Source organism: Stegodyphus dumicola, chromosome 5 (assembly GCF_044657685.1).
Source record: "Stegodyphus dumicola isolate Sdum_Otavi_A_Nest chromosome 5, ASM4465768v1".
Taxonomy (NCBI): domain Eukaryota; kingdom Metazoa; phylum Arthropoda; class Arachnida; order Araneae; family Eresidae; genus Stegodyphus; species Stegodyphus dumicola.
The window spans coordinates 199,016,370-199,034,835 of record NC_140772.1 but is presented as its reverse complement, the minus strand read 5'-3'; the positions used below and the strand labels follow the sequence as shown (position 1 = coordinate 199,034,835).

The 18,466-nt window shown below is 30.3% G+C and overlaps 1 protein-coding gene across 1 annotated transcript in view; it reads left to right on the top strand.

The window, feature by feature from the left end:
* LOC118194458 (uncharacterized) overlaps positions 1 to 18,466 on the top strand; it is a 293,435-nt gene that overhangs the window by 223,994 nt on the left and 50,975 nt on the right. The window contains exons 4-7 of the mRNA XM_035365633.2: positions 12,457 to 12,522; positions 15,232 to 15,383; positions 17,025 to 17,133; positions 17,576 to 17,771. Of these exons, the coding sequence (XP_035221524.1) occupies positions 12,457 to 12,522; positions 15,232 to 15,383; positions 17,025 to 17,133; positions 17,576 to 17,771 (523 nt within the window). The remainder of the gene's footprint in view (positions 1 to 12,456; positions 12,523 to 15,231; positions 15,384 to 17,024; positions 17,134 to 17,575; positions 17,772 to 18,466) is intronic.

Sequence of the window (18,466 nt, the reverse complement as noted above, 5' to 3'; positions counted from 1 at the left end):
CTTAAAATGCATATCCTATTAATCTCATTTATGGCTATAATATGACAGATACAACCATAGGTCTCTTTTATCATAAATTACCCGATATCCATATTCTTTACGTATAATATAGTTTCCTTTTTGATGTATTGTCGCAGGCAGTCAGTTATTGATAATTCAGTTAAAAATAGTGATAGGATAGTTTTAGGATATTCGTAGTGAACCTTCTGTAATTTTCTTCGTCTGCTGTTTCAGTAAAGAATTTATCCTGTTCAACGGTAAAAAAAAAGGCAATAAAGTAAAAGCGAAGTATGGGAGATTTTTTTTTTTTTTTTTTTTTAATTTTAAATTTTTCTTTTTTTTTTGCTTTGATAGTAACATCAGATCAGGTCCACAAATTTTATCGTGACCAAGAACGCAAAGGTTACGCTTATCGTTGGATTGGGGCTTGGGAACCTTAAGACTATATCAATTTCTCAATTCCATTCCAATTTTGAAAGAGAATCTTTCCAGGGGATAGATCTGGAAGTCTCCCTTTAGGATCCATATCTCCTTGTCCACATAAACTAATCTAGATGCTATTAATGAACCTGGCGACTTCTCACACAGGCGTGAAATAGTACCACCACAGAAGAAGGGTGAAAACAAGCCTTTATTATTTTCATTTATGAACAGAAAAGGCACGTACTTCGGGCTTTGCAATAACACCGACAACCTGCGGTGGAAACTAAGAATTTGTAATACAGAATCAATTCAAGTCTGAAACCACGAAGGCATGCTGGAAGAGGGAGAAAACACCTTATAAGTTCTAGAAGCAGTCGAAATATCTTCATCTTTCTCCATCAGAATTGCTTCGCATGGGTAATTCAAGAATATATTTGTCCGAATCGTCTCTAATATATATGTACGCTTAGCTGTCAACTTATAAATAAATAATTAGGAACGATTGCGATAACATCGAAAGCAGAAATGAACTGTCTTTGGTGCTTTTTGAGTGTTGATTTGTGTTTACGTTACCAGCTGCATAGACAGGAAACGACGAAAATAATAGAAATAGTTTGATATTAGTTATGCATCATTTAAATGAGTGCGTTATCGGTTAAGTTAGCTGAGTTAAGCTTACGTTAAATTACGCCATGCTGAGAAAGGTAAAATTCATTATTCATAAATTATTAGCTGCAGTTTTTCGTAAATGCAATTTTTCTATTTGTTTTGCTACTGCTTAATTTGTTTAGTACATAAAATATGTAGGTTTGGTAGCGAAATTAACCATTCTGGTAGTCGTTTGGTTGTCATAGTGAATAATATTACAATTATCAGTATTTAGGATTATTTATGTTCTCGGGAACAGATTAGCTAGTCACTTTCATATGTGTTTGTCTTATGAAGGTACTTGCCATGAGAAAACTGATTGCGTATGCTTCGCATTAGGTTCATGCAGACAAGATAAGCAAGATAGTTACTGCCTATCCTGCTTTAAATAATAATAATGTTAATCTATTTATTAGTTTTGCTATCGTTATTTTTAGCCTTAAATTATAATTCATGCATTCATTGTACAAATCAGTCCTTTTAAATTTCTTTTAAATTAAAACTCAAAATTTTGGTTGCAAATTCTTAAATAAGATAATCATAACAAAGTAAATTTTGCTTTGTAGCCTTGACAAGATAACTCAGTAAATTACTGTACATTAAAATGAATATGCCGCATTATATTAAAAATAAATTAGACTGGATATTGAACGTGTTAATTTATGCTTGATAAAATTCAGCATGCTAATAATTTGGTGTTGGGAGAGAAGTAATTATAAGCGAGGATTAGGCTTCTATTTTAGCAGAAGATGCAACTGTTTGAGAGAAATTAATTTTAAAAGATCGAGAAATATCTTGATTTAAATTTCATTTAGATCGACATAACGAGTTGTGTATCCTATAGTATGGGACGTAAACTGCGTTTCAGACTTATAACGGATAATATAAAATTAGCGTTTCTAAGTTGAAATTATGTTGTCTAATAAGTTCTTTCGCGGCGATAGCTCTTTTCTGAGCTGAGGGCCGTCTATTCCAGTTCCTGTTTTATATGTTGGGAAATCGCAATTCTGTTGTATTTTTATTTCCATTTGTCTCATTTTGCATCATTAATAAAAGTATAAATTATTATTTTAATTAAATGTTTTGCTTTCTGAATATGTTCAAAATCAGAGTCGTCATCTCGTTCGAGACCTCGTTGTCTTTGAAATATTATGGTTAACAGAAGTTAAAAGAATTTTTAAATCATTTTAATTACATTTTTGATATTCTGTGTGCAATATCAGTCTTGCCGAAACTTATTCGTCACTTCATAATTTATTATTATTATTAGCTTTGTAAGTTCGTTTCGTGATTCAAAACCGTTCTGAATATCCTAATTGTGTATCGAAATATGCATCTTTCATCTGAATATTTTCATCTGAAGATGAATTTATTTTTCTGCAGTTGATAGGGAATTTATTCCTTCATTCTAAGATGAACAAATTAACGTTCATTTAAATTCTCTAACTTTTATGATTTCAAACCTGATGGCGAAGTATTTGACTTTGGCATCAGAAATGCGTAACGTCAAAAGTATGGGATGGTTAAATTAAAAATATAAAAGTAATAATCTTGTATGTATGTCACAATATGCTTTTATACATATTGCTAAAAAAATAAGTAATAAATGAAATAAACTCATTTTTTGTGGGTTACTTTTAATGTTGCAACCAGGCTGAATCCTGTCAGTCACTCTGTAAGCTGGAATCACGAAAATTTAATGTAATGGAATGTAAACAACGAGGCAAAATGGAAAGGGAGAGATTTTCTGAATTCCAAATTAGAAGAAAGATAAAAAAGGAAGAAGTAACACTTTGTCCATTTTATGAATTTAATGCATATATGCTTGTGCGCAACACAGTTCGAGATTACAGAAAAGGGAGGGCCCCAGAAACATGCTCGAAGATAGCTAGAGCATTATGGCAGAGGCAAAAAGGCCACTTCGCTTCATCTCTAAAAAGAAAGGAGATCTGCTCTAACGACAAAATAATGACTGTTAATTACAGGTGTGTGTATGTGTGTGTGCGCTGCAGATTCCGTTTTTTGACCTTTTGTGTTTTTAGGGAGAGACATTATATAGCCTTTAGATTCCTGAGGAAAAAGGTAGTGATCTGATATTTGTTGTAAATCTTGTTTACTTTTCTCGAATTGTGATACAGGCGGATGAGTAATCATTTAGGTAACACCCACGTTGAAAATGAACTTTTTAAAAACAATTCCTGTATCTTTATGTATTTTATTCTTCTGCTTGTCTTCTGCCCAGGCGTAGCATTTTTACCCTGGAGCGCTATTCGCCTTGGTTTTGTTAAAGCTCTCTCTCCCTCGCAAATATTTTACCTTGAACGTCGCGTAACATGGCTTTTACAAAGGTATAAATTTTTAGATAGTTGGCTACATTTGGCTAGCTGTAAAACCGACTGTTTAAAAATCCATTGCACTTTCTGCTGTAAACAGAGGAATTCATTGTTATGTTTGTAGCAAGTGCATAGTGCTTTTGATGTGGTTAGTCGTGTTAAAACTGGAGATTCTCTTCTTTTTTGCCAAAACTTCACACATTACTCATAGTATTTTTATGTCGAATCTTTTTATTTAAATCATGCTTAATCCTTTCTGGAATTTTTACGAGGAAATAAGCGTTTAAGATTTACTTCGTAATTTTTAATACAGATATTGTGAGTTTTTATGTATTTTTGCCTTCTCGCGAAGTGAAAACTGAATTTAATTGAATGAGAAATACTCAATCGTCTGTGAAAAACTGTTTCTTTTTTGCTTTGTTTGCTTAATTTCTTTTATACATAGTTCTAGCTTTATTATAGTATTTGAATAGAACATGTGGCAACGATTAGATAATTCTTTAAATGATATAAATTTTGTGCATTCTGAGTTATAATATGAACGAAATATAATACTGTTAAGTAAACCTAGCGCCAGAGTGTCGCTATGGTAAACAAAGTGAATTTTAAAGAATGCATTTATTCTATTGTGGTTTATGCGCTGTCGGCGAAGTAGGTTTAATTCAATCTAATAAGTTTAAATAAAATGCAAGAAAAAATGCGTATAATTTAATATTCCGTACAAGAAAGTCATGGGGTGTACACATCAGATTTTTTAAAATAGAGGCCATATGTTATCTTTAAACATACAAATGTCGTCTTCAAAGGCTTAGGATTGAATTAAAAATTAGAGTATGGATAGGAAAAGAACAGCTTTATCGTTATTTAGCAGTCTATGTGTAATGTTTGATATGGTCATGGAGCTTATATGGATCGCTTTGTAAAAATCAGCTAGCCGCCTTTTCTGTAAATAGGGTATTATTATAATTAAGACACAATAACACGCCGAATAAATACTGATTCAGAAGTCAAACAACAAAAATCAGCGTTAATTCACAAAATTTTCACAGGACTAGTTTCGATGGTTTTACCGAACCATCATCTTCAGCTGCAAAACCGCAAATGAACAAGATAGGAAATAATGTTTAGATAAGATAAGAAAGCCTGGACAAGAATAAGCAAGTGGCGCCATCTGTTGGCGAAACCAGAACTAAAACATAATTTCTCTAAAAGCCGAAGGCAAATTTGGATTGGAATTAGGATCGTTAACTAGAACAGAAAGATTTTTATGAATGTGAAATGCCTCTAGAAAATCCAGTTCTCCAATGGAAGATGTTTTTTGAATAATTTTGGCAGCAGAAAAATTGAAAGTGTGATTTTCGGACCAACAATGTTGAGCAACAGAAGACTTCTGTGTTTCCTTTTTTCTAACATATGCCTCATGTTCTTTGACGCGAAATTTTAAGGCTGTCTTAGTTTGGCCAATGTAAATTAAACCGCACTGGCAAGGAATCCTATAAATACCCCAGGAATTCATATCCGGAATGGGGTCCTTGAGTATAGAAGTTGGAATTTTATTGATGGGAGAGTAAACAACCCGAAAGTTAAATTTCTGCAAAATATGTGCAACTTTATAGCTAATTGATGGAAAGAAGGGAATGACAACAGAATTTTTATAATCTCCTAAAATAAGAGTGTGGCTTTTAGTGTGTTGAGATGAGAATTTTTTAACTGCTTGATTAATAATGTTGGGTGAAAAGCCCCTGTCAATAGCTATTGCTTTTAAATAATTTAGTTCTTCATCAAGGGCTAGTTTGGAGGAGCAAACTTGAAGAGCACGGAAAACATAGGAATAAAATGAAGCTAACTTTTGTTTAGTCGGATGACATGATTTAAAGTGTGGTGGAAGGCAAACCGATGAAGGTTTACGGTAAACTGTAGTACTGAAGTTGGATGTGTTACGTGTGACCAGAATGTCGAGAAACGGAAGAGAATTGCAAGTCTCAAGTTCAAAAGTGAACTGAATAGCAGGATCAATAGAATTCATTGTTGAAAGAACTCTATTTAAATCATCTTTATTACCTTCAAACAGGGTAAAAGTATCGTCTACGTAGCGGAACCATGCCGGGAAGTTTAAAGTTTCAAACAATTTTGATTCATAATAATGCATGTAGATATCAGCCAGGATGGGACTGAGGGGGCTTCCCATGGCTAATCCCTCAGTTTGCTTGTAATATTTATTTTGGAAAACAAAATGTGTTTGTTTCAAACAGAGTTGAGTGAGAGCCCCCCTTGGCAGTTTCTTAGGGATATTTGAAAACGCAATGTGCGTAAGAACTAGAGATTAAATTTCACAACTGGCAGATGTTATTCAATTCATATGCTGTAAATGTTCTCGCCGTAAAGGAATATGCAAGTAACTTTCGTGCAATATGAGAGTTGGGATTAAAAACATAAATATTATATTCAGACTCAAATTGCCTACTAAAAGTGGATGATACTTAATAAAACTTTAATTTAGTTGTAAAATCATCGCAAAACATGAAACTGATTTTTAAACCGGTATTTTGGTCTTTATCGTAATTACTCTTTTTAGTTTTATATCACAATAATTAGGAAACCTTAAATTTTGTGTGTAGATTGGGCGAAGTAACTTTGACATGTGCTTGCTAGATGGTAATGACATGACCACCAACCATTTCACATAACCCTCTCAGATAACATTCACCGACCATTTCATATAAAAATGGCTACAAAAATTGCACTGCTTGTTACGGTAGATAGAATTTAAATTCAGTGTACTATCACACTAGACCTTATCCAGTGTAACAGCTTTAAATAATATTAAAATCTTGTAGTTTAAACAATTTAAATAGATGAACATTAAGGTATTTGTGTATGGCAATATTTGAAACCAGACTCGAGTGCCACGTGCGACTCTCGCACGAAGAATGTAATTTATTTTTAAATAAGTTTATAGAATGTTTTCTCTTCTTGTTTGTATGTCGCCATTTTTTTAGTGTTAAATAAAAGTTATTGCTGTGTTCCATCATTGGAGTTGCTTCATTTCGCCAAAGAAGCATCACAGTCATAATTATTTTGGAGGCACTGACCGAGATCGAATAATCGTGCGTATTTTTATTTTATTAGTTCATCACTAAACATAATATTAGTGATACCAGATTATTACTTAATGTTTATATAGAATTGCTTTATGTTATTAGTTCATCACTGAACGTAACTTCCTGTTGATATTGAATTGTCTTATTTTATTAGTTCATCACTGAACATAATATTAGTGATACCAGGTTATTAATTCCTGTTAATATTGAATTGCCTTATTTTATTAGTTCATCACTGAATGTAATATTAGTGATATCAGGTTATTACTTCCTGTTAACACTGAACTGACTTATTTTATTAGTTTATCACTTCAAGGTAAACTTAGTGATACCATTTTAATGCCATTTCTACTAGAGCTCAAAGGAAAAGAAAAATAGCTGAAGAGCAGATCTTGGAACCGATGAAGGAAGAAAATAAAGCATCGAGAGATGTATTTGAAGAAGAAGTTAAATCACCAGAATTAAACGAGGAAGATGTTCACGAAAATTTAAAAAACGATAAAGAAATTAATATTGAGAATCATTTTGCAATGCAGCGTTATCATCATCTTTCGACTTTTGATTTAATATCAAAGCCGCTACTAATAGACGAAGAAAACAATTGTCGAAAGCAAATGACAAATGAATATTATCCGAAAGGCACAGATGAACTGAGGAAATGCTTTGCTGTGAATTATAGCCGAGGAACTGATCCAACATGCACCGCATGCGATCTAGGCACCGCCAAAAAAAAAAAAAAAAAAAAAAAAAAAAAAGGAGACTAATTTGAACATTGTCCATTTTCTTCCTATTTAAATGTGGTGTAAAATTATTTGTTTAAACTGAAAAATTTTGGCCTGAAGTTTGGAAACTTATCAGAGAAGTTACCTTTCCTCTTTAAGCAAATGAGCAAGCCGAGTTTATTAAACTGTCGAATTTTACAGAACTTTTCCCTTCGGAAAAAGTCTTTCCGTTGGGGGAGAGGTTGTAACAGCTTTAAATAATATTAAAATCTTGTAGTTTAAACAATTTAAATAGATGAACATTAAGGTATTTGTGTATGGCAATATTTGAAACCAGACTCGAGTGCCACGTGCGACTCTCGCACGAAGAATGTAATTTATTTTTAAATAAGTTTATAGAATATGTTTTCTCTTCTTGTTTGTATGTCGCCATTTTTTTTAGTGTTAAATAAAAGTTATTGCTGTGTTTCATCATTGGAGTTGCTTCATTTCGCCAAAGAAGTATCACACCAGCATGCGTGAGAAAAAAAATAATAGCGCTTTGCTCACCCTAGGGCAACTGAAATTCGTACTGAAATTTACTAGTCATATGGTTAAAAAAAAGAACCTATAACCTTTCATGCTTGTTTTGCGATAAAAATCGTTTAACTGCCCCCCCCCAATCCTTTTTCCAGCCACACTTTTTAAAATCAAAACCATCTTTTTTTTTTTTTTTTTTTTTTTTTGTATGACTTTGTATTGCAGTTTATATTTTCATATCTTTCGTCTTTTATTCAACAAGAATTGCTGAAATTTTACGTTTTATAAAACCATAGCTCCAAAATAAAATGTTGAAAATTTAACAAACTTGCGATAAAAATTTAAGTTTGCCGTCCCATGTGAAAAATTATGAGTATTCTTTTTTATAGGTTTTGAAAGAAATACCTTCTTAATATAATATGTAATATTAATTAGTGTATTTGATAATTTTATATATGTTTCATGTTCAGTTATTCAGTTACTCAAATATTATTATACCGGAACTATTTAATAACTCTAGTTTTTCAATTGCCTTCATTCAATTTTCATTAAATTGATTTAATTCAAATCATTTTTTCAATTATTGTGTAGAGTCCAAGTGAGTGAACTTCTATCTGAAACTGGAGTAGCAAATCTGAAACTGGAGTAACTAAATTATTAGTTAAAATAAATATAAATCCCTACAATTGGATATTAGTATACTGAAGCTGTTCATTTTCAGTTGAATGATTCATTTGAATTGACTCAATTCAAATTTATTTTCAGTTTTTCAATTATTGGATACTATTCATTTTCAGTTATTTCAAATTCTGTTATGCGGGAAAGTATAACTATCTACATGATTATGTAGAGGAAAATAAGTACGAAAGGCTTCAGATTTTAACATTTGCCCAAAAGGACTGTTTCAAAGATTAATATTGTTTATCAGCAGAGATGGCCAAGGTGAAATAGCGAAACATTTTATAGGATACTAGATGAATATACATCATGGGGACGTTATATATCTTCTGCTCATTTGAAAAGCGAAAAAATATATAGCATAATTCTATAAAAATATTTACTGTTTTTAATTCGCTGCATTATGAATTAAATATATTTTTATTGAACTGAATCAGAGTCAAAAGAAAAAAATACTGTTCTTAAGAACTGCATCTTTTTTTTTTTTTTTTAAATAGCTTAGTTTGTTCATCAATAGCATACAGATTAAATTTGAGAAATAAATATCTTACATTTTGCGGAATGGCAACAGACTTGAATGAGAAATGAAACAATGCAAAATCGAGTTTCGAGACTAATAGCCCGTTTGGGCTAGAAATAGTTTTCAAATACAAAAATGTGGTTACTTTACTGATCGAAGATCTTTTTATTCAGATATTTGCATGTATAAGTGTCAATTTATTTCGAAACTCCATCGATCACTGCGTGTTCCATGCATGCTTTTTATCCTTGGGTGAAGAATCTTTTCTTTCGGAAGGAATTAAATCTTAATCTTACCCTCCTACACACATACACAATTGTTATAGTATTATCAATTCCTAACGCCGCGATCAGTTATTGATATAAAGATAACGGATTGCAATTTTACAATCGCCTGATGATAAAGATTTGGATCGATGATCATCATTCATTGTTTCGGCAATGTTTCAGATCGGTAATCTGGGAATTTACGACTTCATCTTTTTTTCATCGCTTGAAATACGGTAATCAAACTATACTTTGATTTTAAATTTACATCGTTAAGAAATAAGTATTGACTTTGTATGAAGTTAAAAAGTATTCTAAACAGTTATCGTTAAATATTTCTGTGAAGTAGCATGCTATGCTGTTCAAGAAGAATAAATGAATGAAATAAGAAAATTATTATACACTAGAATGAGCCCCCCCATTTTTTTTTTTTTTTTTTTTTTTTTTTTAAATCTCTATACCCTAGTAAAATTTCCCGTCTCCTAATTAAGCAAAAATCTAGAAATATCTTTTGTTCGTGCATCGCAAAATGGTGAAATTTTGATGATTTTCCTTCCCTCAATTTTACTATTAGTAGACTCATTACTATCGAAATGCTGTACGTCCTAATGTGAATTTCGGAGTTTGAGAAACACGAATAGAGCTTAATAACCTGCCATTTCAAATTATTTATTGTTAGCGCAAGCTAAAAAAAAAAAAAAAAAAAAAAAAAAAAAAAAAACACTTTTTTTTTTTTGGTAAATGCATATCACCGCATTTGCATGATATTATATTCGCATTAAGGGGGACTTCTTATATTTTTTAATTCCTTGTATGAAATAAAGGAAGTATTGTAATCCGGAAAAATTTGGGATATCAAGTCTTAATGAAAATGTCCATTTTGAGTGCTCTCGAATCCATTTGAACGATGTTTTTGCGTAACATCTGTATGTACAGACAGAATAAAGGACTCTTTTCCAAACGGATTTTAAAATGAATTCAAAAGAGGTTTCTTTGTGACCATCTGTACGTGCATATGTATGTTTGTATCTCGCGTACCTCAAAAACAACTAGTCTCTTGAACTTTGAAATTTTGCATATTGGACTGTTTTAACATGTAGTTATGCAACTTTCTTTTTGGTCGCAATCCGCCTCACTAAACGTATATATATATAGAGAGAGAGTGACTAAAATTAAGAAATGTAGAACTCATTCTACACGAAAACCCAAAAGAAATGAAATTCAAACCCACTCTGTTACCCGGCTTTTTTATTCTTATATGCTGGTAAATTGTGCATTTTTTGCGGACTGCATGGCATGGTGAAAGAAAGGCAATTCCTTATGCAGAGACTATTGGTTATAATAATGATTAAAGGCAAAATAATAATAACGGTGTATATATAAATTGGACATGAGAGTTCTCAGATTGGTAGCATGTCTGTCTGGATTTCCCCGCTCGATACTAATTATATTTTTCCATTAACTGATTGTTAATACAGTTAAAAAATAATAATAAACAAAATTTTTATTTAACTGCATTTGGCAAATTAATTTTATACTTACTTTGAAAAGACCGTTATATATGTGAAGAGTAAATATGATTGTGTGCTGATTTCTATCGTTCCAAAATCGCTATGCTGATATCTTAGTATCAATATGCGAATGTCAGTTGATAACCTTTAAATCTTTTGATATGCTTCCGTTTAAGCAAACAAATGTGGAAATAGATAACTCTACAGAATTCTATTTGAATAGAAGCCAAGAAGAATGGCTCACTTTTCCAAATTTTATCTCCTTTTTCCTTCTTCGGTGTTTAGATAATACTTCTTTTCGTGTTTAGTTTGAAGATATAAGATTTTCATTCGATTGCTAGAAAAACAAAAAGTGGCCGATAATCTTGTTTGCCCAGAATTCTCCGGTTCGATTGTAATTTCTTTTGTTTGGCTTCGAATAGCGAGTGTTTGTATAATTCCCCATTTTTATTATTGTTCTTAATCTAACCAGAAAATTGCTAACTTTCTAGTTAGATTAAAAACAATTGTGTTTAAGTTCTTTCAACCTTCATATTAAAAGTTTGCTTATCTGATATTATATTGGAGTTTTCTTTGTTTCTAATTATGTATTTTTCTCTGATGCTTAAAGCAAACATTTGAATTTTATAAATAAATGTATAGTTTTGCAAAATAATTGAAAGGCCTTTGTGAATATACGGGATATTTGAAAGAGATGACTACACTCATTTTTCCATAAGTAATGTAGACATATACTTTCAGTTATAGCACTTCTTAAAAAAAAAAGATGCAGAATGTTTTTGAAACAATATCAATATTGTAAATGAGGATTCATGGAGGGAAGAGGTGACTCTTATTTAATACTCAAATGAATGGTTTTTGGTTTGTTAAATAAGTCATATATTTAACGAATACAAAAAAGGGGGCGAGTCGAATAGTTTGGCGAGGAGTTTAGTCACATGGAAATACTTGTGCATACTGGTTTTTGCTTCCTTTTCAACGACTTCTTAATTTTAAACGAGTAAGTAGTTCGTGACTTAACAGCCAGCTGTGGAAACAGCAGGGTATGCTTTAAGAAGTTAAAATTTTGTAATGTCTTAACCTGTAGAATTTATTGGGGTAGTCAAGAACAAATATTTATTTCGGCTTACCACTTTAATTCAAGACATTTGATAACAAATTTGAAGAACGATTATAAACCAAAATTTTATGAATTTCGGCGGTAAATCATTCCGTCTGCTTAAAATTAAATTTGTTACTAAATTTGAAGGTGAATTATTGAAAATATTTATTAAGCGTAACAACATGAAATTTTGCTAATTATTTTTACATAAGAGGAACTCCTTTCTGCATACAGCAGCTCAGTTTCTTTAGTAGACGTTTTTTTTTTTAGGTTGGTCTTTTAATAGATCTGAATTGCGGGGAACTAAATATCAGGCTAAAATATATGTTTTTCTTTGCCGCCTACAGAAATGTTATATGAATATTATGCTCAAAATTTAAAAATAAATTTGCATTGAAACTTTCTTTTCTTCCTTTGACTCCTTAATAGACACATTAATTCATGCTTTCAAATAGGACATATTTCATTTTCTTAAAACATTTATACCTAACATTTTGTTGTATCTAGTTGTCTGCTCAAATCTATATTTGCTTGTATATTGTTTTAAATGACTAAGTATTTTTATTAAATAAATACGAGTTTATTTATTATCATACTGTGATTTTAATGCGTATTTTTTTCCTCCCCAATTAGCGGTGGCAGAGAAGATGGTTTGTATTATATGATGATGGAGAGCTGGCATACTCTGTCGATGAACATGTAAGCGTACCGATTTCTACTTTTTAATAAACGCTATCATATAAAACTTTTGATTAGTTTCTGAAATTTATTGAAATATATTAAAATCTTACCTCATGCAGGACATATGTATTTATGAGTGAGATTTCCTGTGAAGATTAGTAACTGAAAAAATCAAATTCTTAGATAATGGGTGTTGATTGATTGAAGATTGCTAACCTTCAAATAAATTTCTGTCTTTCAAAATAATTGCCAGAGGAGTCTGTATAATTTTTCCAAGATTTATTCATTTTATTCAAATATTGTTTATTGGCGTTAGAGCTAACTATTCGCAAAATACGCATAACATTTCATTTAATATTCGAGATGTTTTCAAATCTGTGTCTTTTCGTGGCCATCTTAAGCTTTGGAAAAAGCAAAAAATTGGCTGGCAACAGGTGATGAAAATCTGGTGGGTGATTTATCAGTGCAATGGAGTTGCTTAGCCAAGATATGCACTTTGTACGCACAAAAAGAGACAGTTCTATATATCTCGTTCTACTGGGCCGATTGACGAAATTTAACTTGCTTTTTTCATGTCTCGAAAGCGCGACTTAGAATACATATATTAGGTACATATATAGCATTTTTCAAACGTAGGTTTTTGGACGCAAAATCGGACTTTTTCTGAAATTCAACTTTTACCACCTGTTAATTCATCTGTCGAGCCCAAATGTAATACATTTCGACTTTTCTACAAATATAACATTGTTCCAATATGATAAAATTTTGCCAACTATAGATTTTGCGAATGTCAGACATATTTCCTTTATGACGAAAAATTTACTTCTTGTTGATTGCCCATTTTATCTATGTGCCCTAAATGACTTTTCTAAAAGTTTCAGGATTAACTTTTATGGCACATAGTTCTGAATCTGCTGAACATTTTACTGTACTAATTTTGGGGTCTTGTTGGATTTTTCATAGAATAAATATATAATTCCTTGGTGTTAGCTTGGAATGCAGTTCAGACTCGGCGCTTTTTAACAGTTCCATCCAATTTCCATCGTTGTATTACATCAAAGATAGTTAAACGCTTTACATTAAAGTTTTTTTTTTTTTTTTTTTTTTTTTTTAAGTACTCCGAATACATTTACCATTTTTAAAAAAATGGATTAATAAATGTCTTACAGAATTAGTCATTAATTTTTAGTGCATGCTATGTTTACTTCAGGTATGGAACTGTTAATGCATTTTCGCAAACAAGTAGAAATTTCCAAATGCAGAGGATAATTCTTGTGATGTATTTTCATTTAAAATTAAAATTACAAGAATTTTATCTGCGAAAATATCTCAACAAAAGTGTCCGTCTGAATAATTATGCGAGTTACGGATTAACATTTTTAAAATTTTATTACATATTTTTATTTTATTTACAAGGAATATTTTGATGATATTTATTTTGTAACAAACAGAGTTTAAAGTAGAGAAAAAAATACAGTCAAAAGTCTTTAATCCGGACTCTTCGGGACTTCGGCGATTCCGGATTATAGATCATCGGTTTAAATCTGGTAAGATGGCATGCAGAAATTATAAAATTAAAAATATGAAACCGTAATTTTTAAAATAATGAGCAATTATGATCTAAAGGGTATCAAGATTTAAAAAAAAAAAAAAAACCTTAATATTTATTTGTTTAATTTATTAAACGTTTCTTTCAACGCGAGAAATTGCAACCAGAAATTTATTTGATTTGTATTCGTGATATTTATAATGACGAGGAATTTGATTTAAATCATATCAAAGACGGAGTATATCGAGATGAAATACTACGTTTAGTAAGGAATTATAAGTCGAATAAAATAAAAACATCTGCCCTGAAGATAACGATAGTGCTGACAGATCAACTTCCAGTTCATTGCGCCGCGACGTTCCCCCTCCCCCCCCCCCCCGCGCAGAGCAGCGTGAAATTGATAAACAGATTTCGGAACGGTTATATAAACAAAGGATATGCCTTTATCCATTTTTTGCAGCAATTCCACTTTTTGTTTGATGGACATAGAAACATACTTTCGTTTTGTAGATCCTTTGGGAGCTCCAGCATCGGAAATTCTACTTGACATAATCGAAAGTTCAAGCTTACTTTTATAAAATTGCTCTTACAGTCTGCAAAAAATAATAAGCCGGATCCAATTCGAAGATTAAGGAACAACGCAATCATCAACATTAACTGAATTAGATAATTTTAGCTTATACCATCCGTTATACATTAAACGCGCACGCGAAAACGTATTCTGTGCTTGCGCACACACATATGCGCAGTCGTAAAGGTCTTGCGCGCTCGCGTAAACGCCTATGCGCATGCGTCAACGCGGCGCATGCGCAGAAAGATTTTAGTTTTGAGGCCCGGATTATAGATCATTCCGGATTATGGGTGTCCGAATTAACGACTTTTGACTGTAATAAAAAGAAAAATTAAGTCTGTATTTCAGTATTTAGAACAATTCCGTATTCATTTTTCTGATAATTAAAATTGATCAATCCTTTTCAAAATATTTTTATCATGAATAAATATAATATATATATAATAACAAAAGTCTTATTTTATTTTATGAAAATCTTTTTTCTTCTTATTTGTTGTTCTGTATTCTTAGGTATGTTTTTTATACTTTATCTCTTGGGATGATTATGATAGTTACACATGGTACATCCTGTTTTTTATTTCTAAATGTTTTCTGTGTTTTTTGACAGCCTGAGACTGTTCCACAAGCTGTTATTGACATGAATTGTGTTTTGGAAGTCGCTGACGCAGAAAACGTGACTGGCAACCCATTTGCATTAGCTGTGACATGCCCTGATAAAGTTCATTTTATCAAAGGCATGAGCAAAGATGAATCAAAAAAGTAGGCAGAATTCCTTTAAAAAATAGTTTTTAATTTATTTTGTAAAATCAAGTTTATGTTTTTAAATATTTAGACACAATTATACTTAATATACATAGTACAGTTTTTTTTTTTTTTTTTTTTTTACTGTTGTTACATATTGTTGTACTGCATTAAATTTATAAATTCAGATTTTTAAGTATAAAAATATATGAATGAAAATGTGACTAGACTTGAATTTTAAACATTAAATCTAAATAATAGCAAAACTTGAGTATATAAATTTATAAATTTTCCTACAAATCCTCCCTTCCTTGCTAAAGTTGTCTATTTGTGAAAATAAATAAATAAGTAAATAGTAAAATTTTTTTAATACATTTTTTTGTCATGATTCGTTCCATCCAGGTTTTAAATTTATGTTATTTCAAAATTGCTTTCCCAATTTTTCTAGCTATTCACTTTCATTTTCTTCCATAATATTTTAATTGAATCTGTATTTTATGCAACAGTCAGTAATAAATGATTAATCAAGTTAGTTATGAGGCTGACAGAGCCTTTAATTCAATAATTATTTTATTTATTTATTATAAGCCTTTTTTTTAATAATCCTAAATATATTTTAACTTATAAATCTGGTTTGTGCCTCAGAAATTTCTCATGAGACCGTTGAAGTACCTAACTTTTATCAATACTTGATTACAGTAAATTTTACAGAACACATATAAAACATCAAAGGAATCAGAGTTCAGGTAAAATAATTTTAGCTAATTTCATTTTTCATGTCATCTTGGCAGTTAATCAGAACACTATGTAATATTTAAAAAATCATTCCAACACTTCTCCCATATTCATTAAGAAATAATGATATTGATTTTTAAGAAATAATATTCTTTATCTATTTAAATTGATGGGAAAAAATTAATCTAATGTAAAATAAATTAGAATAAAAAGACAGAATGAAGAATCATATATTATATTGTAAATATAAGGAAAGGTGTTTATAATCATAAATTCTATTGATCAGCATCAATTAAATGATAGCATCACTCAATTTATATGAATTATATTGGTAGCTGATAGATTTCCAAACATTATTCTTTCCTCTGAAGTTCAGGTGCATTCATCATTTGCATTTATATTTTGTTTCAATCAATCAATGTCAGTGCATTTCTGATGAAGCAGTTCTATGTTTCTTTTTTACTGAATGCAGATTTGAAGCCAGTTCAAAATACTATTGGTAAATGAATATTAATAATGTATAAAGATAGACTTGTGCAGCATTTGATCTTATAGGGATTTTTATTTATTTGTCTTGGAAATTATCTAAAAGTTGTTTCATATAATCATAAGTATATTTTAATTTAATACCGTCATGATTGAGCACTTGATTTGTAACCAAGTTATTTACTTGATTTATTACACTTTGCAAGTTTGATTTATTGATTACAGTATAATGAAAAGTTGGAAGTCCCTGTAGAGCATTTTATTCCATTTTTGTATTTTTGTACCCAATAGGGTTTTGGATTTTGTGTGAGACTGGTAGACAGATATGATGATGCATTATTCATTTTGTGTTTTTATATCACACTGTAAATTGTTGGATTTTTCCGTTTATGTGGATATCTTATAGGTGTATCACATATAGTATTTCTTAATTTTTAGGTGGTTTGAAGTCTTGTCAAAATTTCCACGAAATACAGTTTGTGGAAAGTACAAAAGAAACGCTACATTTCCCTGTATTAAATCAACAACTGTACCCAAATTGGATAGTGTAAGTTATGCATTTTTTTTTTTAATTTTATTTTATTTTATTTTATTTATTTATTTATTTATTTATTTTTTTAATTTCATGTAATATTTGCCATTTTGGTTTCTGTTTAATGTCTAAGCCAAATTCCCTTATGATTTAATTTTGTGAAATTTTAAAATAAATGTAGGTGTATCATTTGTTCAGGATATTTAGTGTATATTTTGTAAACTTTCTTCTTATTTATGAAATAATTTACTGTATGTGTACATTTAGCATAAAATGCTACATCTTATATAAATTATTTATATATTAATTATTTGTTACTTGTTATTAATGTCTTATGTATATCAATTATTTATTACTTGTTATTAATGTCTTATGTATATTAATTAGTTGTTACTTGTTATTAATGTCTTATGTATATTAATTATTTGTTACTTGAACTTCTAAATCTGGTTTTTAGGCCTCCACTAATATATCTAACAGAAGAGATACTGTTGAAATATCTAATTACTCAAAACATAACGGCTATGTCAACAGCTTAAATCGGAATAATAGGAATCAGAATTCTAGTGTGCACTTTGATCCAGATGATGATGTTTTTCCAACAAAAGACACAAGTACTTGCTCTAAAGTTAAACATCTTGAAAATATGCAAGGTAATTAATATTTGCTCAAGAATATTGAATAGTAATTATTATTTAAGGGTGTGATATTTCTTCATTTGGAACTGAGAGTGGTAAATATAAAGTATATTGCATAGATTAGTTTTATCCAGTTTGTTTTAATTTCTTTATAATTGTAAAACAATGATTTTCAGTCATTTTGTGACTATATGTATTTAAATATTGTTATAATTATATAATGATGATTCTCATTTACTAGAAATTAAAAAGCTAAAAATTTCTTAAAAAGGTTTTGTGCCTGTGTTTCTCAGTAGAAAGCTAAGAATTTCGAAAACTCCAAATATTAGTATTTCAGTTTTAATGCTTGATCTTAAAAATATTATTCTTGTATGCATTGCAGTTTTTTATGATGATGATGATCATCATCATAAATTAATTTGCTCACTTGATGCCATGTTAGAAAATTTATCTATTGAAAATGTGAGAAATTATTATATGGAAAAATGCTTCATATTACATTCTTAAATGTAATAACAAGAAGTTAGTATTGATTGTGAAAATCAGGCATTTTTCAAAATACATTATTTCAAGTGAGCTTCATTAAATCATGAAAATTTTAGTAGCTTGTAATTACCCATATGATGTTAATAAATATAGAAGCATTACTTCAACCTTGAGGCCTGTTGGTTTTAAAATTCATAAAATATAGGTTTGTGCTTTAAAATCTG